The sequence below is a fragment of the Hyperolius riggenbachi genome, chromosome 5 (genome assembly GCF_040937935.1).
Source record: "Hyperolius riggenbachi isolate aHypRig1 chromosome 5, aHypRig1.pri, whole genome shotgun sequence".
NCBI classification, from domain to species: domain Eukaryota; kingdom Metazoa; phylum Chordata; class Amphibia; order Anura; family Hyperoliidae; genus Hyperolius; species Hyperolius riggenbachi.
In genome coordinates, this window is record NC_090650.1 from 448,520,723 (window position 1) to 448,546,325 (window position 25,603).

At 53.9% G+C, this 25,603-nt stretch overlaps 1 protein-coding gene across 13 annotated transcripts in view; it reads left to right on the forward strand.

The window, feature by feature from the left end:
* Positions 1-25,603, forward strand: part of SCRIB (scribble planar cell polarity protein) — a 399,297-nt gene that overhangs the window by 56,580 nt on the left and 317,114 nt on the right. For all 13 annotated transcript variants that reach the window (XM_068238215.1, XM_068238207.1, XM_068238205.1 and 10 more), the window contains exon 2: positions 20,817-20,934. In XM_068238215.1, coding sequence (XP_068094316.1) covers positions 20,817-20,934 — 118 coding nt within the window. The remainder of the gene's footprint in view (positions 1-20,816; positions 20,935-25,603) is intronic.

Sequence of the window (25,603 nt, forward strand, 5' to 3'; positions counted from 1 at the left end):
GTAGTGGCGTTCCTGAGCAGTTATAGCCGTCTAGTGATGTCACTGAGTGATTGGAGGTAGTGGCGTTCCTGAGCAGTTATAGCTGTCTAGTGATGTCACTGAGTGATTGGAGGTAGTGGCGTTCCTGAGCAGTTATAGCCATCTAGTGATGTCACTGAGTGATTGGAGGTAGTAGCGTTCCTGAGCAGTTATAGCCGTCTAGTGATGTCACTGAGTGATTGGAGGTAGTGGTGTTCCTGAGCAGTTATAGCCGTCTAGTGATGTCACTGAGTGATTGGAGGTAGCGGCGTTCCTGAGCAGTTATAGCCTATTAGTGATGTCACTGAGTGATTGGAGGTAGTGGCGTTCCTGAGCAGTTATAGCCGTCTAGTGATGTCACTGAGTGATTGGAGGTAGCGGCGTTCCTGAGCAGTTATAGCCGTCTAGTGATGTCACTGAGTGATTGGAGGTAGCGGCGTTCCTGAGCAGTTATAGCCGTCTAGTGATGTCACTGAGTGATTGGAGGTGGATGCGTTCCTGAGCAGTTATAGCCGTCTAGTGATGTCACTGAGTGATTGGAGGTGGATGCGTTCCTGAGCAGTTATAGCCATCTAGTGATGTCACTGAGTGATTGGAGGTAGTGGCGTTCCTGAGCAGTTATAGCCGTCTAGTGATGTTTCTGAGTGATCGGAGGTAGTGGCGTTCCTGAGCAGTTATAGCCGTCTAGTGATGTTTCTGAGTGATTGGAGGTAGTGGCGTTCCTGAGCAGTTATAGCCGTCTAGTGATGTCACTGAGTGATTGGAGGTAGTGGCGTTCCTGAGCAGTTATAGCCGTCTAGTGATGTCACTGAGTGATTGGAGGTAGTGGCGTTCCTGAGCAGTTATAGCCGTCTAGTGATGTCACTGAGTGATTGGAGATAGCGGCGTTCCTGAGCAGTTATAGCCGTCTAGTGATGTCACTGAGTGATTGGAGGTAGTGGCGTTCCTGAGCAGTTATAGCCGTCTAGTGATGTCACTGAGTGATTGGAGGTGGCGGTGTTCCTGAGCAGTTATAGCCGTCTAGTGATGTCACTGAGTGATTGGAGGTAGTGGCGTTCCTGAGCAGTTATAGCCGTCTAGTGATGTCAGTGAGTGATTGGAGGTAGCGGTGTTCCTGAGCAGTTATAGCCGTCTAGTGATGTCACTGAGTGATTGGAGGTAGTGGCGTTCCTGAGCAGTTATAGCCGTCTAGTGATGTCACTGAGTGATTGGAGGTAGTGGTGTTCCTGAGCAGTTATAGCCGTCTAGTGATGTCACTGAGTGATTTGAGGTAGTGGCGTTCCTGAGCAGTTATAGCCGTCTAGTGATGTCACTGAGTGATTGGAGGTAGCGGCGTTCCTGCGCAGTTATAGCTGTCTAGTGATGTCACTGAGTGATTGGAGGTAGTGGCGTTCCTGAGCAGTTATAGCCGTCTAGTGATGTCACTGAGTGATTGGAGGTAGTGGCGTTCCTGAGCAGTTATAGCCGTCTAGTGATGTCACTGAGTGATTGGAGGTAGCGGCGTTCCTGAGCAGTTATAGCTGTCTAGTGATGTCACTGAGTGATTGGAGGTAGCGGCGTTCCTGAGCAGTTATAGCTGTCTAGTGATGTCACTGAGTGATTGGAGGTAGTGGCGTTCCTGAGCAGTTATAGCCGTCTAGTGATGTCACTGAGTGATTGGAGGTAGCGGCGTTCCTGAGCAGTTATAGCCGTCTAGTGATGTCACTGAGTGATTGGAGGTAGCTGCGTTCCTGAGCAGTTATAGCCGTCTAGTGATGTCACTGAGTGATTGGAGGTAGCGGCGTTCCTGAGCAGTTATAGCCGTCTAGTGATGTCACTGAGTGATCGGAGGTAGTGGCGTTCCTGAGCAGTTATAGCCATCTAGTGATGTCACTGAGTGATTGGAGGTAGCGGCGTTCCTGAGCAGTTATAGCCGTCTAGTGATGTCACTGAGTGATTGGAGGTAGCAGCGTTCCTGAGCAGTTATAGCCGTCTAGTGATGTCACTGAGTGATTGGAGGTGGATGCGTTCCTGAGCAGTTATAGCCGTCTAGTGATGTCAGTGAGTGATTGGAGGTAGCGGCGTTCCTGAGCAGTTATAGCCGTCTAGTGATGTCACTGAGTGATTGGAGGTGGCTGCGTTCCTGAGCAGTTATAGCCGTCTAGTGATGTCACTGAGTGATTGGAGGTAGCGGTGTTCCTGAGCAGTTATAGCCGTCTAGTGATGTCACTGAGTGATTGGAGGTAGTGGCGTTCCTGAGCAGTTATAGCAGTCTAGTGATGTCAGTGAGTGATTGGAGGTAGTGGCGTTCCTGAGCAGTTATAGCCGTCTAGTGATGTCACTGAGTGATTGGAGGTAGTGGCGTTCCTGAGCAGTTATAGCCATCTAGTGATGTCACTGAGTGATTGGAGGTAGTGGCGTTCCTGAGCAGTTATAGCCGTCTAGTGATGTCACTGAGTGATTGGAGGTGGATGCGTTCCTGAGCAGTTATAGCCGTCTAGTGATGTCACTGAGTGATTGGAGGTAGTGGCGTTCCTGAGCAGTTATAGCCGTCTAGTGATGTCACTGAGTGATTGGAGGTGGATGCGTTCCTGAGCAGTTATAGCCGTCTAGTGATGTCACTGAGTGATTGGAGGTAGCGGCGTTCCTGCGCAGTTATAGCTGTCTAGTGATGTCACTGAGTGATTGGAGGTAGTGGCGTTCCTGAGCAGTTATAGCCGTCTAGTGATGTCACTGAGTGATTGGAGGTAGTGGCGTTCCTGAGCAGTTATAGCCGTCTAGTGATGTCACTGAGTGATTGGAGGTAGCGGCGTTCCTGAGCAGTTATAGCTGTCTAGTGATGTCACTGAGTGATTGGAGGTAGTGGCGTTCCTGAGCAGTTATAGCCGTCTAGTGATGTCACTGAGTGATTGGAGGTAGCGGCGTTCCTGAGCATTTATAGCTGTCTAGTGATGTCACTGAGTGATCGGAGGTAGCGGCGTTCCTGAGCAGTTATAGCCGTCTAGTGATGCCACTGAGTGATTGGAGGTAGCTGCGTTCCTGAGCAGTTATAGCCGTCTAGTGATGTCACTGAGTGATTGGAGGTAGCGGCGTTCCTGAGCAGTTATAGCCGTCTAGTGATGTCACTGAGTGATCGGAGGTAGTGGCGTTCCTGAGCAGTTATAGCCATCTAGTGATGTCACTGAGTGATTGGAGGTAGCGGCGTTCCTGAGCAGTTATAGCCGTCTAGTGATGTCACTGAGTGATTGGAGGTAGCAGCGTTCCTGAGCAGTTATAGCCGTCTAGTGATGTCACTGAGTGATTGGAGGTGGATGCGTTCCTGAGCAGTTATAGCCGTCTAGTGATGTCAGTGAGTGATTGGAGGTAGCGGCGTTCCTGAGCAGTTATAGCCGTCTAGTGATGTCACTGAGTGATTGGAGGTGGCTGCGTTCCTGAGCAGTTATAGCCGTCTAGTGATGTCACTGAGTGATTGGAGGTAGCGGTGTTCCTGAGCAGTTATAGCCGTCTAGTGATGTCACTGAGTGATTGGAGGTAGTGGCGTTCCTGAGCAGTTATAGCAGTCTAGTGATGTCAGTGAGTGATTGGAGGTAGTGGCGTTCCTGAGCAGTTATAGCCGTCTAGTGATGTCACTGAGTGATTGGAGGTAGCAGCGTTCCTGAGCAGTTATAGCCGTCTAGTGATGTCACTGAGTGATTGGAGGTAGCGGTGTTCCTGAGCAGTTATAGCCGTCTAGTGATGTCACTGAGTGATTGGAGGTAGCGGCGTTCCTGAGCAGTTATAGCCGTCTAGTGATGTCACTGAGTGATTGGAGGTAGTGGCGTTCCTGAGCAGTTATAGCCGTCTAGTGATGTCACTGAGTGATTGGAGGTGGCTGCGTTCCTGAGCAGTTATAGCCGTCTAGTGATGTCACTGAGTGATTGGAGGTGGATGCGTTCCTGAGCAGTTATAGCCGTCTAGTGATGTCACTGAGTGATTGGAGGTAGCGGCGTTCCTGAGCAGTTATAGCCGTCTAGTGATGTCACTGAGTGATTGGAGGTAGCGGTGTTCCTGAGCAGTTATAGCCGTCTAGTGATGTCACTGAGTGATTGGAGGTAGTGGCGTTCCTGAGCAGTTATAGCCGTCTAGTGATGTCACTGAGTGATTGGAGGTAGCGGCGTTCCTGAGCAGTTATAGCCGTCTAGTGATGTCACTGAGTGATTGGAGGTAGCGGCGTTCCTGAGCAGTTATAGCCGTCTGCTTGTTCCAGGTTTGACTCCACTGGCTGCATGCTTGTTCCAGGTGTGACTCTGCTGCCTGCATGCTTGTTCCAGGTGTGACTCTGCTGGCTGCAGGCTTGTTCCAGGTGTGACTCCACTGGCTGCATGCTTGTCCCAGGTGTGACCCTGCTGGCTGCATGTTTGTTCCAGGTGTGACCCTGCTGGCTGCATGCTTGTTCCAGGTGTGACACTGCTGGCTGCATGCTTGTTCCAGGTGTGACTCTGCTGGCTGCAGGCTTGTTCCAGGTGTGACACTGCTGGCTGCTTGCTTGTTCCAGGTGTGACTCCGCTGGCTGCATGCTTGTTCCAGGTGTGACTCTGCTGGCTGCAGGCTTGTTCCAGGTGTGACTCCACTGTCTGCATGCTTGTCCCAGGTGTGACCCTGCTGGCTGCATGCTTGTTCCAGGTGTGACACTGCTGGCTGCATGCTTGTTCCAGGTGTGACACTGCTGGCTGCATGCTTGTTCCAGGTGTGACACTGCTGGCTGCATGCTTGTTCCAGGTGTGACACTGCTGGCTGCATGCTTGTTCCAGGTGTGACACTGCTGGCTGCTTGCTTGTTCCAGGTGTGACTCCGCTGACTGCATGCTTGTTCCAGGTTTGACCTTACTGGCTGCATTCTTGTTCCAGGTGTGACTCCGCTGGCTGCATGCTTGTTCCAGGTGTGACTCCGCTGGCTGCATGCTTGTTCCAGGTGTGACTCTGCTGGCTGCAGGCTTGTTCGAGGTGTGACTGCTGCCTGCATGCTTGTTCCAGGTGTTACTCTGCTGCCCGCATGCTTGTTCCAGGTGTGACTCTGCTGGCTGCATGCTTGTTCTAGGTGTGACTCTGCTGGCTGCATGCTTGTTCTAGGTGTGACTCCGCTGGCTGCAGGCTTGTTCTAGGTGTGACTCTGCTGGCTGCATGCTTGTTCCAGGTGTGACTCTGCTGGCTGCATGCTTGTTCCAGGTGTGACTCTGCTGGCTGCATGCTTGTTCCAGGTGTGACTCTGCTGGCTGCATGCTTGTTCCAGGTGTGACTCCGCTGGCTGCGTGCTTGTTCCAGGTGTGATTCTGCTGGCTGCATGCTTGTTCCAGGTTTGACTCTGCTGGCTGCAGGCTTGTTCCAGGTGTGACCCTGCTGGCTGCATGCTTGTTCCAGGTGTGACCCTGCTGGCTGCATGCTTGTTCCAGGTGTGACACTGCTGGCTGCATGCTTGTTCCAGGTGTGACACTACTGGCTGCATGCTTGTTCCAGGTGTGACTCTGCTGGCTGCAGGCTTGTTCCAGGTATGACTCTGCTGGCTGCATGCTTGTTCCAGGTGTGACTCTGCTGGCTGCATGCTTGTTCCAGGTGTGACTCTGCTGGCTGCATGCTTGTTCCAGGTGTGACTCTGCTGGCTGCAGGCTTGTTCCAGGTGTGACCCTGCTGGCTGCATGCTTGTTCCAGGTGTGACACTGCTGGCTGCATGCTTGTTCCAGGTGTGACACTGCTGGCTGCATGCTTGTTCCAGGTGTGACACTACTGGCTGCATGCTTGTTCCAGGTGTGACTCTGCTGGCTGCAGGCTTGTTCCAGGTGTGACTCTGCTGGCTGCATGCTTGTTCCAGGTGTGACTCTGCTGGCTGCAGGCTTGTCCCAGGTGTGACACTGCTGGCTGCATGCTTGTCCCAGGTGTGACACTGCTGGCTGCATGCTTGTTCCAGGTGTGACTCTGCTGGCTGCATGCTTGTTCCAAGTGTGACCCTGCTGGCTGCATGCTTGTTCCAGGTGTGACTCCACTGGCTGCATGCTTGTTCCAGGTGTGACTCCACTGGCTGCATGCTTGTTCTAGGTGTGACTCTGCTGGGTGCATGCTTGTTCCAGGTGTGACTCTGCTGGCTGCATGCTTGTTCCAGGTGTGACTCTGCTGGCTGCATGCTTGTTCCAGGTGTGACTCTGCTGGCTGCATGCTTGTTCCAGGTGTGACTCTGCTGGCTGCAGGCTTGTTCCAGGTGTGACTCCGCTGGCTGCATGCTTGTTCCAGGTGTGACTCTGCTGGCTGCATGCTTGTTCCAGGTGTGACTCTGCTGGCTGCATGCTTGTTCCAGGTGTGACTCTGCTGGCTGCATGCTTGTTCCAGGTGTGACTCTGCTGGCTGCAGGCTTGTTCCAGGTGTGACTCCGCTGGCTGCATGCTTGTTCCAGGTGTGACTCTGCTGGCTGCATGCTTGTTCCAGGTGTGACTCTGCTGGCTGCATGCTTGTTCCAGGTTTGACTCCACTGGCTGCATGCTTGTTCCAGGTGTGACTCTGCTGCCTGCATGCTTGTTCCAGGTGTGACTCTGCTGGCTGCAGGCTTGTTCCAGGTGTGACTCCACTGGCTGCATGCTTGTCCCAGGTGTGACCCTGCTGGCTGCATGTTTGTTCCAGGTGTGACCCTGCTGGCTGCATGCTTGTTCCAGGTGTGACACTGCTGGCTGCATGCTTGTTCCAGGTGTGACTCTGCTGGCTGCAGGCTTGTTCCAGGTGTGACACTGCTGGCTGCTTGCTTGTTCCAGGTGTGACTCCGCTGGCTGCATGCTTGTTCCAGGTGTGACTCCGCTGGCTGCATGCTTGTTCCAGGTGTGACTCTGCTGGCTGCAGGCTTGTTCCAGGTGTGACTCCACTGGCTGCATGCTTGTCCCAGGTGTGACCCTGCTGGCTGCATGCTTGTTCCAGGTGTGACACTGCTGGCTGCATGCTTGTTCCAGGTGTGACACTGCTGGCTGCATGCTTGTTCCAGGTGTGACACTGCTGGCTGCATGCTTGTTCCAGGTGTGACACTGCTGGCTGCTTGCTTGTTCCAGGTGTGACTCCGCTGACTGCATGCTTGTTCCAGGTTTGACCTTACTGGCTGCATTCTTGTTCCAGGTGTGACTCCGCTGGCTGCATGCTTGTTCCAGGTGTGACTCTGCTGGCTGCAGGCTTGTTCGAGGTGTGACTGCTGCCTGCATGCTTGTTCCAGGTGTTACTCTGCTGCCCGCATGCTTGTTCCAGGTGTGACTCTGCTGGCTGCATGCTTGTTCTAGGTGTGACTCTGCTGGCTGCATGCTTGTTCTAGGTGTGACTCCGCTGGCTGCAGGCTTGTTCTAGGTGTGACTCTGCTGGCTGCATGCTTGTTCCAGGTGTGACTCTGCTGGCTGCACGCTTGTTCCAGGTGTGACTCCGCTGGCTGCATGCTTGTTCCAGGTGTGACTCCGCTGGCTGCAGGCTTGTTCCAGGCGTGACTCCGCTGGCTGCATGCTTGTTCCAGGTGTGACTCCGCTGGCTGCAGGCTTGTTCCAGGTGTGACTCCGCTGGCTGCAGGCTTGTTCCAGGCGTGACTCCGCTGGCTGCATGCTTGTTCCAGGTGTGACTCCGCTGGCTGCATGCTTGTTCCAGGTGTGACTCTGCTGGCTGCATGCTTGTTCCAGGTGTGACTCTGCTGGCTGCATGCTTGTTCCAGGTGTGACTCTGCTGGCTGCATGCTTGTTCCAGGTGTGACTCTGCTGGCTGCATGCTTGTTCCAGGTGTGACTCTGCTGGCTGCATGCTTGTTCCAGGTGTGACTCTGCTGGCTGCATGCTTGTTCCAGGTGTGACTCCGCTGGCTGCGTGCTTGTTCCAGGTGTGATTCTGCTGGCTGCATGGTTGTTCCAGGTGTGACTCTGCTGGCTGCAGGCTTGTTCCAGGTGTGACCCTGCTGGCTGCATGCTTGTTCCAGGTGTGACTCTGCTGGCTGCATGCTTGTTCCAGGTGTGACTCTGCTGGCTGCATGCTTGTTCCAGGTGTGACTCTGCTGGCTGCATGCTTGTTCCAAGTGTGACCCTGCTGGCTGCATGCTTGTTCCAGGTGTGACTCCACTGGCTGCATGCTTGTTCCAGGTGTGACTCCACTGGCTGCATGCTTGTTCTAGGTGTGACTCTGCTGGGTGCATGCTTGTTCCAGGTGTGACTCTGCTGGCTGCATGCTTGTTCCAGGTGTGACTCTGCTGGCTGCATGCTTGTTCCAGGTGTGACTCTGCTGGCTGCAGGCTTGTTCCAGGTGTGACTCCGCTGGCTGCATGCTTGTTCCAGGTGTGACACTGCTGGCTGCATGCTTGTTCCAGGGGTGACTCCACTGGCTGCATGCTTGTTCCAGGCGTGACTCTGCTGGCTGCAGGCTTGTTCCAGGTGTGACTCCGCTGGCTGCATGCTTGTTCCAGGTGTGACACTGCTGGCTGCATGCTTGTTCCAGGTGTGACTCCGCTGGCTGCAGGCTTGTTCCAGGTGTGACTCCGCTGGCTGCATGCTTGTTCCAGGTGTGACTCCGCTGGCTGCATGCTTGTTCCAGGTGTGACTCCGCTGGCTGCATGCTTGTTCCAGGTGTGACTCCGCTGGCTGCATGCCTGTTCCAGGTGTGACTGCGCTGGCTGCATGCTTGTTCCAGGGGTGGATCCGCTGGCTGCATGCTTGTTCCAGGTGTGGCTCCGCTGGCTGCATGCTTGTTCCAGGTGTGACTCCACTGGCTGCATGCTGGTTCTAGGTGTGACTCTGCTGGCTGCATGCTTGTTCCCAGTGTGACTCCGCTGGCTGCATGCTTGTTCCAGGTGTGACTCTGCTGGCTGCATGCTTGTTCCAGGTGTGACACTGCTGGCTGCATGCTTGTTCCAGGTGTGACTCCGCTGGCTGCAGGCTTGTTCCAGGTGTGACTCCACTGGCTGCATGCTGGTTCTAGGTGTGACTCTGCTGGCTGCATGCTTGTTCCAGGTGTGACTCCGCTGGCTGCATGCTTGTTCCAGGTGTGACTCTGCTGGCTGCATGCTTGTTCCAGGTGTGACTCCGCTGGCTGCAGGCTTGTTCCAGGTGTGACTCCACTGGCTGCATTCTTGTTCCAGGTGTGACTCTGCTGGCTGCATGCTTGTTCCAGGTGTGACTCCGCTGGCTGCATGCTTGTTCCAGGTGTGACTCTGCTGGCTGCATGCTTGTTCCAGGTGTGACTCTACAGGCTGCATGCTTGTTACAGGGGTGACTCTGCTGGCTGCATGCTTATTCCAGGTGTGACTCTGCTGGCTGCATGCTTGTTTTAGGGGTGACTCTTCTGGCTGCATGCTTGTTCCATGGGTGACTCTGCTGGCTGCATGCTTGTTCCATGGGTGACTCTGCTGGCTGCATGCTTGTTCCAGGTGTGACTCTGCTGGCTGCATGCTTGTTCCAGGTGTGACTCTGCTGGCTGCATGCTTGTTCCAGGTGTGACTCTGCTGGCTGCATGCTTGTTCCAGGTGTGACTCCGCTGGCTGCATGCTTGTTCCAGGTGTGACTGCTGGCTGCATGCTTGTTCCAGGTGTGACTCTTCTGGCTGCATGCTTGTTCCAGGTGTGACTCCGCTGGCTGCATGCTTGTTCCAGGAGTAACTCCGCTGGCTGCATGCTTGTTCCAGGTGTGACTCCGCTGCCTGCATGCTTTGTTCCCAGTGTGACCCTGCTGGCTGCATGCTTGTTCCCGGTGTGACCCTGCTGGCTGCATGCTTGTTCCAGGTGTGACTCCACTGGCTGCATGCTGGTTCTAGGTGTGACTCTGCTGGCTGCATGCTTGTTCCAGGTGTGACTCCGCTGGCTACATGCTTGTTCCAGGTGTGACTCTACAGGCTGCATGCTTGTTACAGGGGTGACTCTGCTGGCTGCATGCTTGTTTTAGGGGTGACTCTTCTGGCTGCATGCTTGTTCCATGGGTGACTCTGCTGGCTGCATGCTTGTTCCATGGGTGACTCTGCTGGCTGCATGCTTATTCCAGGTGTGACTCTGCTGGCTGCATGCTTGTTTTAGGGGTGACTCTTCTGGCTGCATGCTTGTTCCATGGGTGACTCTGCTGGCTGCATGCTTGTTCCATGGGTGACTCTGCTGGCTGCATGCTTGTTCCATGTGTGACTCTGCTGGCTGCATGCTTGTTCCAGGTGTGACTCTGCTGGCTGCATGCTTGTTCCAGGTGTGACTCTGCTGGCTGCATGCTTGTTCCAGGTGTGACTCCGCTGGCTGCATGCTTGTTCCAGGTGTGACTCCGCTGGCTGCATGCTTGTTCCAGGTGTGACTCCGCTGGCTGCATTCTTGTTCCAGGTGTGACTCCGCTGGCTGCATTCTTGTTCCAGGTGTGACTCTGCTGGCTGCATGCTTGTTCCAGGTGTGACTCCGCTGGCTGCATGCTTGTTCCAGGTGTGACTGCTGGCTGCATGCTTGTTCCAGGTGTGACTCTGCTGGCTGCATGCTTGTTCCAGGTGTGACTCCGCTGGCTGCATGCTTGTTCCAGGTGTGACTCCGCTGGCTGCATGCTTGTTCCAGGAGTAACTCCGCTGGCTGCATGCTTGTTCCAGGTGTGACTCTGCTGGCTGCATGCTTGTTCCAGGTATGACTCCGCTGCCTGCATGCTTTGTTCCCAGTGTGACCCTGCTGGCTGCATGCTTGTTCCCGGTGTGACCCTGCTGGCTGCATGCTTGTTCCAGGTGTGACTCCACTGGCTGCATGCTGGTTCTAGGTGTGACTCTGCTGGCTGCATGCTTGTTCCAGGTGTGACTCCGCTGGCTGCATGCTTGTTCCAGGTGTGACTCTGCTGGCTGCATGCTTGTTCCAGGTGTGACTCCGCTGGCTGCATGCTTGTTCCAGGAGTAACTCCGCTGGCTGCATGCTTGTTCCAGGTGTGACTCCGCTGCCTGCATGCTTTGTTCCCAGTGTGACCCTGCTGGCTGCATGCTTGTTCCCGGTGTGACCCTGCTGGCTGCATGCTTGTTCCAGGTGTGACTCCACTGGCTGCATGCTGGTTCTAGGTGTGACTCTGCTGGCTGCATGCTTGTTCCAGGTGTGACTCCGCTGGCTACATGCTTGTTCCAGGTGTGACTCTGCTGGCTGCATGCTTGTTTTAGGGGTGACTCTTCTGGCTGCATGCTTGTTCCATGGGTGACTCTGCTGGCTGCATGCTTGTTCCATGGGTGACTCTGCTGGCTGCATGCTTATTCCAGGTGTGACTCTGCTGGCTGCATGCTTGTTTTAGGGGTGACTCTTCTGGCTGCATGCTTGTTCCATGGGTGACTCTGCTGGCTGCATGCTTGTTCCATGGGTGACTCTGCTGGCTGCATGCTTGTTCCATGTGTGACTCTGCTGGCTGCATGCTTGTTCCAGGTGTGACTCTGCTGGCTGCATGCTTGTTCCAGGTGTGACTCTGCTGGCTGCATGCTTGTTCCAGGTGTGACTCTGCTGGCTGCATGCTTGTTCCAGGTGTGACTCCGCTGGCTGCATGCTTGTTCCAGGTGTGACTCCGCTGGCTGCATTCTTGTTCCAGGTGTGACTCCGCTGGCTGCATTCTTGTTCCAGGTGTGACTCTGCTGGCTGCATGCTTGTTCCAGGTGTGACTCCGCTGGCTGCATGCTTGTTCCAGGTGTGACTGCTGGCTGCATGCTTGTTCCAGGTGTGACTCCGCTGGCTGCATGCTTGTTCCAGGTGTGACTCCGCTGGCTGCATGCTTGTTCCAGGTGTGACTCCGCTGGCTGCATGCTTGTTCCAGGTGTGACTCCGCTGGCTGCATGCTTGTTCCAGGTGTGACTCCGCTGGCTGCATGCTTGTTCCAGGAGTAACTCCGCTGGCTGCATGCTTGTTCCAGGTGTGACTCCGCTGGCTGCATGCTTGTTCCAGGTGTGACTCCGCTGCCTGCATGCTTTGTTCCCAGTGTGACCCTGCTGGCTGCATGCTTGTTCCCGGTGTGACCCTGCTGGCTGCATGCTTGTTCCAGGTGTGACTCCACTGGCTGCATGCTGGTTCTAGGTGTGACTCTGCTGGCTGCATGCTTGTTCCAGGTGTGACTCCGCTGGCTGCATGCTTGTTCCAGGTGTGACTCTGCTGGCTGCATGCTTGTTCCAGGTGTGACTCCGCTGGCTGCAGGCTTGTTCCAGGTGTGACTCCACTGGCTGCATTCTTGTTCCAGGTGTGACTCTGCTGGCTGCATGCTTGTTCCAGGTGTGACTCCGCTGGCTGCATGCTTGTTCCAGGGGTGACTTTGCAGGCTACATGCTTGTTCCAGGTGTGACTCTACAGGCTGCATGCTTATTCCAGGTGTGACTCTGCTGGCTGCATGCTTGTTTTAGGGGTGACTCTTCTGGCTGCATGCTTGTTCCATGGGTGACTCTGCTGGCTGCATGCTTGTTCCATGGGTGACTCTGCTGGCTGCATGCTTGTTCCAGGTGTGACTCCGCTGGCTGCATGCTTGTTCCAGGTGTGACTCCGCTGGCTGCATGCTTGTTCCAGGAGTAACTCCGCTGGCTGCATGCTTGTTCCAGGTGTGACTCTGCTGGCTGCATGCTTGTTCCAGGTGTGACTCCGCTGGCTGCATGCTTGTTCCAGGTGTGACTCCGCTGGCTGCATGCTTGTTCCAGGTGTGACTCCGCTGGCTGCATGCTTGTTCCAGGTGTGACTCCGCTGCCTGCATGCTTTGTTCCCGGTGTGACCCTGCTGGCTGCATGCTTGTGGGTTTGATTCTGTGGTGTTTGGGAGGGCGTCGCCTTTTGTGGGGTGGTTGGTAGAGACTAGGTGTGCCCTCTGTAGTGTTGGGGAAGGGGTTTAGCTGTCTGTGCCCTTTGTAGAGTTGGGGGGGGGGGAGGGAGCTGTGCCCTCTGACATGGTGCCCGCAGTGTGAGTGATGGAGGGGGGTGATGATGGTGTTGGGGGGCCCCTCTATGGCATGGTGCCTGCAGTGTGAGTGATGTGTGATGGGGAGGATGGTGTCGGGGAGGGCCCCTCTGACATGGTGCCTGTAGGGAAGTGTGACTCTGGTGTGATGGAGGGGGGGGGGGGGTTTGGTAACAGGTGCCAGCTAAGTTATTATTGTCTGTGTGCTTATCTCTGGCTCTGCAATCCGCTGACCTGACACAGCTGTTGTGCCTATTGTCCCGCTGCTTACATGGCTGGGGGGGAACTCTGACAACTTTCAGCCTGACACACAGATCTGTCCCGTCTCTCCCCAGTGAGCTCTGATTCTGGGGTCACTGAGGGGGGGGGGGGGCATGTTCCCCATTCTGAGGTCACTAAACAAACGGACAATAGAGGGATAGCTCTTCTTCCCCCACCCCCGGCCTCCATTCATCCCCCGGCCTCCATTCATCCCCCGGCCTCCTGCGTTTATCGGATGTACTCCACTCAGGCGACTGATCAGCCGCTGTTTATAAACCAGACAGACATAACAACACAGAACTTGCCTCACACAGCTGCAGCTCAGCTTCTGGATTTATAATGAAAGGTGCAATCCAACCACCTGACTTCTCTGCCTCTGTGATCAGGCCCCTTCACCGGATTCAGTCTCTGTCCCTGTGTCTGGTATGTCCAGGTCCCCAGTCTCTGTCCCTGTGCTCAGTCTCTGTCCCTGTGTCTGGCCTGACCCCAGTCTCTGTCCCTGTGTCTGGAATGTCCCTGTCCCCAGTCTTTCCCTGTGTCTGGTATGTCCAGGTCCCTAGTCTCTGTCCCTGTGCTCAGTCTCTGTCCCTGTGTCTGGTATGTCCAGGTCCCCAGTCTCTGTCCCTGGCCTGTCCCTGTGCTCAGTCTCTGTCCCTGTGTCTGGCCTGACCCCAGTCTCTGTCCCTGTGTCTGGAATGTCCCTGTCTCCAGTCTTTCCCTGTGTCTGGTATGTCCAGGTCCCTAGTCTCTGTCCCTGTGTCTGGCCTGTCCCTGTGCTCAGTCTCTGTCCCTGTGTTTGGCCTGACCCCAGTCTCTGTCCCTGTGTCTGGTATGTCCCTGTCCCTAGTGTCTGTACCTGTGTCTGGTATTTCCCTGCCTTCAGTATCTGTCCCTGTGTCTGGCTGTCCCCAGGCTCTGTCCCTGTGTCTAGGATGTCCCTGTCCATAGTCTCTGTCCCTGTGTCTGGCCTGTCCTCAGTCTTTGTCCCTGTGTCTGGCCTGTCCTCAGTCTTTGTCCTTGTGTCTGGTATGTTGGTGTCCCTGTCACTTTGTCTGGCCGATTCCTAGCCTCCATATTGCTGTGTGACATCATCGTGAGAATAGCTGAGGTCGTTAGTAAGACACACTCTGTGTGCTGAGTAGCCCCCTCCCCCCCCCCCCCCCCCCCCTGCCTGCCTCAGTGGGGCCTCTTCTGCTCTCCCACGAACAAAGGTTTCAGTTTCAGATTATTCTTATGTCGGACAATGCAGAGATCGGGGGAGGGGATCACATCTCTGACTCCCCCATTCTTCAGCATTTCCCTGTAGTGGTTGTCGGGGGAGTTTTCTTTCTGGGTATGGGGTCTTTATGATAAAGGAGGACTCCGGCACTCAGGAGCTGTGCAGCAACAAGCTGTATTGGAGTCACAGGATACAGAACATGTTTCAGGCGGAGCCCTTCCTCAGGTGGGGTCTTTATGATAAAGGAGGACTCCGGCACTCAGGAGCTGTGCAGCAACAAGCTGTATTGGAGTCACAGGATACACAACATGTTTCAGGCGGAGCCCTTCCTCAGGTAGGGTCTTTATGATAAAGGGGGACTCCGGCACTCAGGAGCTGTGCAGCAACAAGCTGTATTGGAGTCACAGGTTACACAACATGTTTCAGGCGGAGCCCTTCCTCAGGTGGGGTCTTTATGATAAAGGAGGACTCCGGCACTCAGGAGCTGTGCAGCAACAAGCTGTATTGGAGTCACAGGATACACAACATGTTTCAGGCGGAGCCCTTCCTCAGGTGGGGTCTTTATGATAAAGGGGGACTCCGGCACTCAGGAGCTGTGCAGCAACAAGCTGTATTGGAGTCACAGGATACACAACATGTTTCAGGCTGAGCCCTTCCTCAGGTGGGGACTTTATCCAGGGGAGTGTGTGAAAGTTAGGACACCCCAAGCTCACTTGTCACCACTGACTGTAAATAATAGACCTGCAAATGTCACACGGGCAGCACCCAGAATTCTGCATTTCCTACAAATGTCACATGAATAGAAAACTTTTATTATTGGTGTATACAGCGTCAGCATCCTTTTTGTCACTGTACAATAGAATACCAGGTATAGCATTGCAATATAAACAATACAAAACAAAGTATTAAAGCCTCTATATAGGCGCTTTAAGTCCGTGCTGCTCTTGTGTGGACCCGAGGAAGCGGGGGAATCCTGTGAAACGCGTCACACTCTGGGTCCGTGCTGCTCTTGTGTGGACCCGAGGAAGCGGGTGAATCCTGTGAAACGCATCACACTCTGGGTCCGTGCTGCTCTTGTGTGGACCTGAGGCGGGGGAATCCTGTGAAACGCGTCACACTCTGGGTCCGTGCTGCTCTTGTGTGGATCTGAGGAAGCGGGTGAATCCTGTGAAACGCGTCACACTCTGGGTCCGTGCTGCTCTTGTGTGGACCCGAGGAAGCGGGTGAATCCTGTGAAACGCGTCACACTCTGGGTCCGTGCTGCTCTTGTGTGGACCTGAGGAAGCGGGTGAATCCTGTGAAACGTGTCACACTCTGGGTCCGTGCTGCTCTTGTGTGGACCCGAGGAAGCGGGTGAATCCTGTGAAACGCGTCACACTCTGGGTCCGTGCTGCTCTTGTGTGGACCCGAGGAAGCTGGTGAATCCTGTGAAACGCGTCACACTCTGGGTCCGTGCTGCTCTTGTGTGGACCCGAGGAAGCGGGTGAATCCTGTGAAACGCGTCACACTCTGGGTCGGTGCTGCTCTTGTGTGGACCCGAGGAAGCTGGTGAATCCTGTGAAACGCGTCACACTCTGGGTCCGTGCTGCTCTTGTGTGGACCCGAGGAAGCGGGTGAATCCTGTGAAACGCGTCACACTCTGGGTCCGTGCTGCTCTTGTGTGGACCTGAGGAAGCGGGTGAATCCTGTGAAACGCGTCACACTCTAGGTCATGTGTGAGATCCTATCCTGTTACCGCCTCTCAGATCTCGCTGCTGAGGACTGTAGTGAAGCGGCGCAGGCGCACATGTGTGAGATCCTATCCTGTTACCGCCTCTCAGATCTCGCTGCTGAGGACTGTAGTGAAGCGGTGCAGGTGCACATGTGCGAGATCCTATCCTGTTACCGTCTGTCAGATCTCGCTGCTGAGGACTGTAGTGAAACTGCTCAGGCGCACGTGTGAGATCCTATCCTGTTACCGCCTCTCAGATCTCGCTGCTGAGGACTGTAGTGAAGCGGCGCAGGCGCACATGTGTGAGATCCTATCCTGTTACCACCTCTCAGATCCCGCTGCTGAGGACTGTAGTGAAGCGGTGCAGGCGCACATGTGTGAGATCCTATCCTGTTACCGCCTCTCAGATCTCGCTGCTGAGGACTGTAGTGAAGCGGCGCAGGCGCACATGTGTGAGATCCTATCCTGTTACCACCTCTCAGATCTCGCTGCTGAGGACTGTAGTGAAGCGGCGCAGGTGCAGATGTGTGAGATCCTATCCTGTTACCGCCTCTCAGATCTCGCTGCTGAGGACTGTAGTGAAGCGGCGCAGGCGCACATGTGCGAGATCCTATTCTGTTACCGTCTGTCAGATCTTGCTGCTGAGGACTGTAGTGAAGCGGCGCAGGCGCACATGTGTGAGATCTTATCCTGTTACCGCCTCTCAGATCTCGCTGCTGAGGACTGTAGTGAAGCGGTGCAGGCGCACATGTGTGAAATCCTATACTGTTACCGCCTCTCAGATCTCGCTGCTGAGGACTGTAGTGAAGCGGCGCAGGCGCACATGTGCGAGATCCTATCCTGTTACTGCCTCTCAGATCTCGCTGCTGAGGACTGTAGTGAAGCGGTGCAGGCGCACATGTGTGAGATCCTATCCTGTTACCGCCTCTCAGATCTCGCTGCTGAGGACTGTAGTGAAGCGGCACAGGCGCACATGTGGGAGATCCTATCCTGTTACCGCCTGTCAGATCTCGCTGCTGAGGACTGTAGTGAAGCGGTGCAGGCGCACATGTGGGAGATCCTATCCTGTTACCGCCTGTCAGATCTCGCTGCTGAGGACTGTAGTGAAGCGGCGCAGGCGCACATGTGCGAGATCCTATCCTGTTACCGCCTCTCAGATCTCACTGCTGAGGACTGTAGTGAAGCGGCGCAGGTGCACATGTGTGAGATCCTATCCTGTTACCGCCTCTCAGATCTCGCTGCTGAGGACTGTAGTGAAGCGGTGCAGGCGCACATGTGTGAGATCCTATCCTGTTACCGCCTTTCAGATCTCGCTGCTGAGGACTGTAGTGAAGCGGTGCAGGCGCACATGTGTGAGATCCTATCCTGTTACCGCCTCTCAGATCTCGCTGCTGAGGACTGTAGTGAAGCGGCGCAGGCGCACATGTGTGAGATCCTATCCTGTTACCGCCTCTCAGATCTCGCTGCTGAGGACTGTAGTGAAGCGGTTCAGGCGCAGATGTGTGAGATCCTATCCTGTTACCGCCTCTCAAATCTCGCTACTGAGGACTGTAGTGAAGCGGCGCACATGTGCGAGATCCTATCCTGTTACCGCCTCTCAGATCTCGCTGCTGAGGACTGTAGTGAAGCAGAGCAGGCGCACATGTGTGAGATCCTATCCTGTTACCGCCTCTCAGATCTCGCTGCTGAGGACTGTAGTGAAGCGGCGCAGGCGCACATGTGTGAGATCCTATCCTGTTACCACCTCTCAGATCTCGCTGCTGAGGACTGTAGTGAGGAGGTGCAGGCGTACATGTGTGAGATCCTATCCTGTTACCGCCTCTCAGATCTCGCTGCTGAGGACTGTAGTGAAGCGGTGCAGGTGCACATGTGTGGGATCCTATCCTGTTACCACCTCTCTGATCTCGCTGCTGAGGACTGTAGTGAAGCGGTGCAGGCGCACATGTGTGAGATCCTATCCTGTTACCGCCTCTCAGATCTCGCTGCTGAGGACTGTAGTGAAGCGGCGCAGGCGCACATGTGTGAGATCCAATCCTGTTACCACTTCTCAGATCTCAGTGCTGAGGACTGTAGTGAAGCGGCGCAGGCACACATGTGGGAGATCCTATCCTGTTACCGCCTCTCAGATCTCGCTGCTGAGGACTGTAGTGAAGCGGTGCAGGCGCACATGTGTGAGATCCTATCGTGTTACCGCCTCTCAGATCTCGCTGCTGAGGTCTGTAGTGAAGCGGTGCAGGCGCACATGTGTGAGATCTTATCCTGTTACCACCTCTCAGATCTCGCTGCTGAGGACTGTAGTGAAGCGGTGCAGGCGCACATGTGCGAGATCCTATCCTGTTACCGCCTCTCAGATCTCGCTGCTGAGGACTGTAGTGAAGCGGCGCAGGCGCACATGTGCGAGATCCTATCCTGTTACCGCCTCTCAGATCTCGCTGCTGAGGACTGTAGTGAAGCGGTGCAGGCGCACATGTGTGAGATCCTATCGTGTTACCGCCTCTCAGATCTCGCTGCTGAGGTCTGTAGTGAAGCGGTGCAGGCGCACATGTGTGAGATCTTATCCTGTTACCACCTCTCAGATCTCGCTGCTGAGGACTGTAGTGAAGCGGTGCAGGCGCACATGTGCGAGATCCTATCCTGTTACCGCCTCTCAGATCTCGCTGCTGAGGACTGTAGTGAAGCGGCGCAGGTGCACATGTGTGAGATCCTATCCTGTTACCGCCTCTCAGATCTCGCTGCTGAGGACTGTAGTGAAGCGGCGCAGGTGCACATGTGTGAGATCCTATCCTGTTACTGGCTCTCAGATCTCGCTGCTGAGGACTGTAGTGAAGCGGCGCAGGCGCACATGTGCGAGATCCTATCCTGTTACCGCCTCTCAGATCTCGCTGCTGAGGACTGTAGTGAAGCGGTGCAGGCGCACATGTGTGAGATCCTATCCTGTTACCACCTCTCAGATCTCGCAGCTGAGGACTGTAGTGAAGCGGTGCAGGTGCACATGTGTGAGATCCTATCCTGTTACCACCTCTCAGATCTCGCTGCTGAGGACTGTAGTGAAGCGGTGCAGGCGCACATGTGTGAGATCCTATCCTGTTACCGCCTCTCAGATCTCGCTGCTGAGGACTGTAGTGAAGCGGCGCAGGCGCACATGTGTGCGATCCTATCCTGTTACCGCCCCTCAGATCTGGCTGCTGAGGACTGTAGTGATGCGGTGCAGGCGCACATGTGTGAGATCCTATCCTGTTACCGCCTCTCAGATCTCGCTGCTGAGGTCTGTAGTGAAGCGGTGCAGGCGCACATGTGTGAGATCTTATCCTGTTACCACCTCTCAGATCTCGCTGCTACGGACTGTAGTGAAGCGGTGCAGGCGCACATGTGCGAGATCCTATCCTGTTACCGCCTCTCAGATCTCGCTGCTGAGGTCTGTAGTGAAGCGGTGCAGGCGCACATGTGTGAGATCTTATCCTGTTACCACCTCTCAGATCTCGCTGCTGAGGACTGTAGTGAAGCGGCGCAGGCGCACATGTGTGCGATCCTATCCTGTTACCGCCCCTCAGATCTCGCTGCTGAGGACTGTAGTGAAGCGGCGCAGGCGCACATGTGTGAGATCCTATCCTGTTACCGCCTCTCAGATCTCGCTGCTGAGGACTGTAGTGAAGCGGCGCAGGCGCACATGTGTGAGATCCTATCCTGTTACCGCCTGTCAGATCTCGCTGCTGAGGACTGTAGTGAAGCGGCGCAGGTGCACATGTGCGAGATCCTATCCTGTTACCGCCTCTCAGATCTCGCTGCTGAGGACTGTAGTGAAGCGGCGCAGGCGCACATGTGTGAGATCCTATCCTGTTACCGCCTCTCAGATCTCGCTGCTGAGGACTGTAGTGAAGCGGCGCAGGCGCACATGTGTGAGATCCTATCCTGTTACCGCCTCTCAGATCTCGCTGCTGAGGACTGTAGTGAAGCGGCGCAGGCGCACATGTGTGAGATCCTATCCTGTTACCGCCTCTCAGATCTCGCTGCTGAGGACTGTAGTGAAGCGGCGCAGGCGCACATGTGTGAGATCCTATCCTGTTACCGCCTCTCAGATCTCGCTGCTGAGGACTGTAGTGAAGCGGCGCAGGTGCACATGTGTGAGATCCTATCCTGTTACCGCCTCTCAGATCTCGCTGCTGAGGACTGTAGTGAAGCGGTGCAGGCGCACATGTGCGAGATCCTATCCTGTTACCACCTCTCAGATCTCGCTGCTGAGGACTGTAGTGAAGCGGCGCAGGTGCACATGTGCGAGATCCTATCCTGTTACCGCCTCTCAGATCTCGCTGCTGAGGACTGTAGTGAAGCGGAGCAGGCGCACATGTGCGAGATCTGAGAGGCAGAGAAGGAGGTTAATAGGATACAAGGGCGGGGCCAGAAGGGGGAAAGAGGCGTGTTTTATGGGCACAGCGCAATCCATTCATCCATACCGCTCTGATAGACAGGTAGTAGACAAGGAGAGCTGACCAATCCAACCAGTCAATCGCCTGTATACTGTTATGTACTAAGTACCACATACAGTACAGCACCAGTACCTGTTCATACATAGCACCAGTATATGTTTTTTTATTTTTTTTTTATTTGGGGTGAGTTGGAAGAGGGGTAGTCTTATATGGCGAGTGTATCCCAAACTCTATATTGTAACTGGAAAAGTTGGGGGGGTCGTCTTATACACCCCAATTTACGCAACACATAGTTTCCATCTGAAACGGTTTCTCTTTTATTTTCAGCCTTTCTTCCGGCTTCTGAATCTCCGAAAACTGGGCCTGAGCGACAATGAGATTCAGCGCCTCCCCCCTGAGGTGGCCAACTTCATGCAGCTGGTGGAGCTGGATATTTCCCGCAATGGTAAGTGTATGCCTGGGGTGTGTGCTGCCAGGGGTGGGGAGTGAGGGAAGGGTTAGTGTATAGCCGGAGTGTGTGCTGCCAGGAGTGGGGGGGGGGTGGGGGTGGTAAGTGTATGGACGGGGGCGTGTGCTGCCAGAGGAAGGGGGGGTGGCTAAGTGTATGGACGGGGTGTGTGCTGCCAGGGGTGGGGCTTGGGGTGTGTGCTGCCAGGGGTGGGGCTTGGGGTGTGTGCTGCCACGGGTGGGGAGGGGGGACATTCCAATATCTTTGTTTATGATTTTATTTCTCAATAAAAATGCATGGAAATGAGGGAAGGTATGCAGGCGGGGAGCGGCGATATAGAGGAGGCGGGGGAGAGTGACAGTCTGCATGTAAACAGCCAGCTAGCGACACGCTGCGTGTCGCTAGCACGGTGGTTTCTTTTGGGGGGACAGCAGAGCGCCGGGCGGGGGAACAGTATAGTAACAGAGGCTGGGCATTATATGCAGAACCAGCCTCTGTGTCTTAATAGCATTCTTCAACCCCACCTCGGGTTCTCTTTAAAATGCACCTGCTTGATCTGCAGCCCAAGTGGCCAAGTAAATGAAGTCTTTGCAGGATAGACTCAGTATATCAAACTATATTTAGAGAATAGGTTTTCATTTACGTGTTACAGTTGTTGACTCGGGGGTCTCTACAACTTATCTGTCACATGTACTTAATATAAGAATGTTGACTTTAAAATGTTTAGTCAAATGTTATATATAAATATAAAATTGGAATGTATGTTTGTATATGTACAAAAACCCAATAAAAATCTGTTAAAAAAAAAAAAGTCTCACCCAGGACCTCTACAGGTAGTTGGCTCACTGCCTGTTAGGGTTCTTGTGAACGGTTGGGTTTCTGTTGATCCCCTCACTGGTAACAAGGGGCGAGCAGCCCCAGGGCGTGGGGTCTAAGTTAGCACGGCTCTTCACCAGCGCACCCCGCAAGGGATGATGGGACGTCACCCCTAGTGGGTGGAGGACTACTTTGCTGCCTGGTGCTCGCCAGCTCACGATCCGCAGGACTTCCGCACCAGTGATGGAAAGAACAGAAGGTACCTGAGGGGATAATAAAGGATACTGGCGGAGTGGACTGTTGGGCAGGGACAAGTTAGCATGGCAGGACAGGAAGGCCTAACCAATAGAGATCCCAGGAAGGAACAGACAGGCAGGGAAAACCCCAGAATGGGAGGTGGCTGTATGGTTCCCAGGAGGCAACAGACAGGCAAGGGGGAATCCCGGGTAAGAAGCTGACAGCCAGAATCCCGGCAGGGGTACTGACTTGCAATGTAAGTCCCGGAGATACTGACAGTAGGAGGTAGTCCCTGGGAAAGGGAGCTGTCAGGCTAGGAACCCAGGAGGGAACAGCAGGCTGGAGGAATCCCCGGGAAGCTGCAAATGAATGGAGAGCTCTGAAGGGAAGTGGCAGGCTGAGGGAAACCTAGGGGAGTTGCAGGAGACAGGAGAGCTCCGGAGAGAACTCACTGACCAAATTCCCAGGAAAGCTGTAGAGTAGTAGGAGAGAGAAAACTCAGAAAACCGTCCGGGAGCCCAATCTGGTGCAATATTGTTAGTAGAACGGAGTATATTCAAAACCATGTGAAAATATACTCACAAAGGTGGGTTACAGCAGAGGCAACTACTCGCAGTAGCAGGTGGGAAAATACTGCCCCCACTCTGCCTTTTATTTCTTAGACGGTCGCTGCTCCAGAAAAAGATTTGTCCGTCGAGGACCCTCGACTAAAATCACCCTTAATATATAAGGGATGTCAACTATATTTACACAGATTGGAGGCGCCCGGTCTAGATTATGACCTTACGGTAATGGTGTTATATTATATCTTTATCTGTATCACTTCGAATATAGGAAGATAAAGTCGTCCTACCTTGATGTTGTATGGAAGGGTATAAACACAAGTAGAAGTTCAGGATTAAAAGATTGTTTTTTATTGGTGCACTCAACATTGCGTTTCACGGCTGATAGCCGCTTCCTCAGGTCAATAAAAAGTGCCTTTAAGAACAAATGGCAGCTCTCAGATATCGGTAAAAACACATACATATACAAATCTATTCACAACCATGTACATATCACTGTATTATAAAACACTTTTTGTTGCAGGCATTTTAAGCAGATCATACACATATGACTATCAGCACATTACTCCAGCCTGTTTTTCTGGTAACTATCACGTAGGAGTCTCACTCTTCCTACATGTGGGTGATATACGTAGAAAAATGTGCTAACACATCTGTTTAAAAAACATGTTATATGAACAAACCTTTATGAAAACATTCAAAAAGATTCAAAACAATTTTTTCAAAGGAGGTGTAAGGACCTGCATAGGTGGGACCATTATGTAATGATGCACTGGTAATATAGGTGTGTGGGAAGAGTAGAGAATGTCCAAGAGCATAGGGATATATATGACTGGGAGAGTTCCTGAGGGAACTAGCAGGCTGAGGGAAACCCAGGGAAGCTGCCGGTGACAGGAGAACTCATTGACTGAGGGAACTCCCAGGGAAGCTGCAGGTGACTGGGAGAGTTCCTGAGGGAACTAGCAGGCTGAGGGAAACCCAGGGAAGCTGCCGGTGACAGGAGAACTCACTGACTGAGGGAACTCCCAGGGAAGCTGCAGGTGACTGGGAGAGTTCCTGAGGGAACTAGCAGGCTGAGGGAAACCCAGGGAAGCTGCCGGTGACAGGAGAACTCACTGACTGAGGGAACTCCCAGGGAAGCTGCAGGTGACTGGGAGAGTTCCTGAGGGAACTAGCAGGCTGAGGGAAACCCAGGGAAGCTGCCGGTGACAGGAGAACTCACTGACTGAGGGAATTCCCAGGGAAGCTGCAGGTGACTGGGAGAGTTCCTGAGGGAACTAGCAGGCTGAGGGAAACCCAGAGAGTGCAGTGGACAGGGAAGTGCAGGCTTGGAAACTGGGATGGATGGATGGCAGACAGGAGCGGGGCAGAGAGTGCAGGAATCCTGGTTAAGCTGCAGGCAGGCAAGCAAATACAATATACCTAGCAGCAGAAGAGATTGGTTGGATAGAATAAGAGATATACAACGTGTGACAATTCAGAATACCGTGTTGGAGTCCAGTAAGCGATAGTCTTTGTAGCAATTTATGCAAAATGATGGTCTGTGGCCTGCCGCAATTGTATTTGAGCAAATAAATGACAGAACCATGGACCTGAGTTGGTCACTGTGGTTTAACCCCCTCTATATAGCTGGGAGTGGCTATGACATGCAAAAGTCCGGCCCTGTGTAATTGGAACAAGGGGGTAGCGCTTGACCCAGAAACAGAAAATCTGGCAGCATTCTTGCTATGCCAGTCTCTCCAAGGGTCATATCAAGAAATCGATTGCATATTTACATTCAGTAAAGCATTAGGAATCCACAGATATGAAATGTGATTGTGAAACAATAAAGTATACCTGAGAACCTTTATATCTCAGGGTGTGGATGTCTTATTTGCCTGAGAATTGCCTGGAATGGGCATCAGAATATCCTTAATAACTTCTGAAAAGAGTGATCCGCTGGCATTTTCTAAAGCCTAGAAATCCATTAAAGAGAACCCCAGGTGTGTTTGAAGAATATTATCTGCATACAGAGGCTGGATCTGCCTATACAGCCCAGTCTCTGTTGCTATCCCCAACCCCCCTAAGGTCCCCCTGCACTCTGCAATCCCTCATAAATCACAGCCACGCTGCTGACAAACAGCTTGTCAGAGCTGGCTGTGTTTATCTCTATAGTGTCAGTCTGCTGCTCTCCTCGCCTCCTGCAGAACTCCAGTCCCCGCCTGCATCCCTTTCCTCCCTGCTGATTGGAGGGAAGGGACAGGGGCAGGGACCGGAGCTATGCAGGAGGCGGGGGAGCAGCTGAGACTGACACTACAGATGTAAACACAGCCTCACAGCACGGCTATGATTTATGAGGGATTGCAGAGTGCAGGGGGACCTTAGTGGGGTTTGGGATAGCAACAGAGGCTGGGCTGTATAGGCAGATCCAGCCTGTGTATGCAGACAACATTCTTTAAACACACCTCGGGTTCTCTTTAAAGGGAACCAGAGACGAAGGATAGGAAAATGAAAAAAGATTTTATACATGCCTGGGGCTTCCTCCAGCCCCATAAGCCTGGATCGCTCCCTCTATCCGCCGGTACCGGTCCCGTCACTTGCGACGGACGCGGCCAATTTTCCGCATGAACATATCCTCTGGATCAACAGGGATATGTGAGGGAGCAGGCTGGAGTTGTACCTTCCTCTGGATCAGCAGGGATATGTGAGGGAGCAGGCTAGTGTTGTACCTTCCTCTGGATAAGCAGGGATATGTGAGGGTGCAGGCTGGTGCTGTGCCTTCCCCTGGATCAGCAGGGATATGTGAGGGTGCAGGCTGGTGTTGTGCCTCCTCTGGATCAGCAGGGATATGTGAGGGTGCAGGCTGGTATTATGCCTTCCTCTGGATCAGCAGGGATATGTGAGGGAGCAGGCTGGTGTTGTGCCTTCCTCTGGATCAGCAGGGATATGTGAGGGAGCAGGCTGGTGTTGTGCCTTCCTCTGGATCAGCAGGGATATGTGAGGGAGCAGGCTGGAGTTGTGCCTTCCTCTGGATCAACAGGGATATGTGAGGGAGCAGGCTGGTGTTGTGC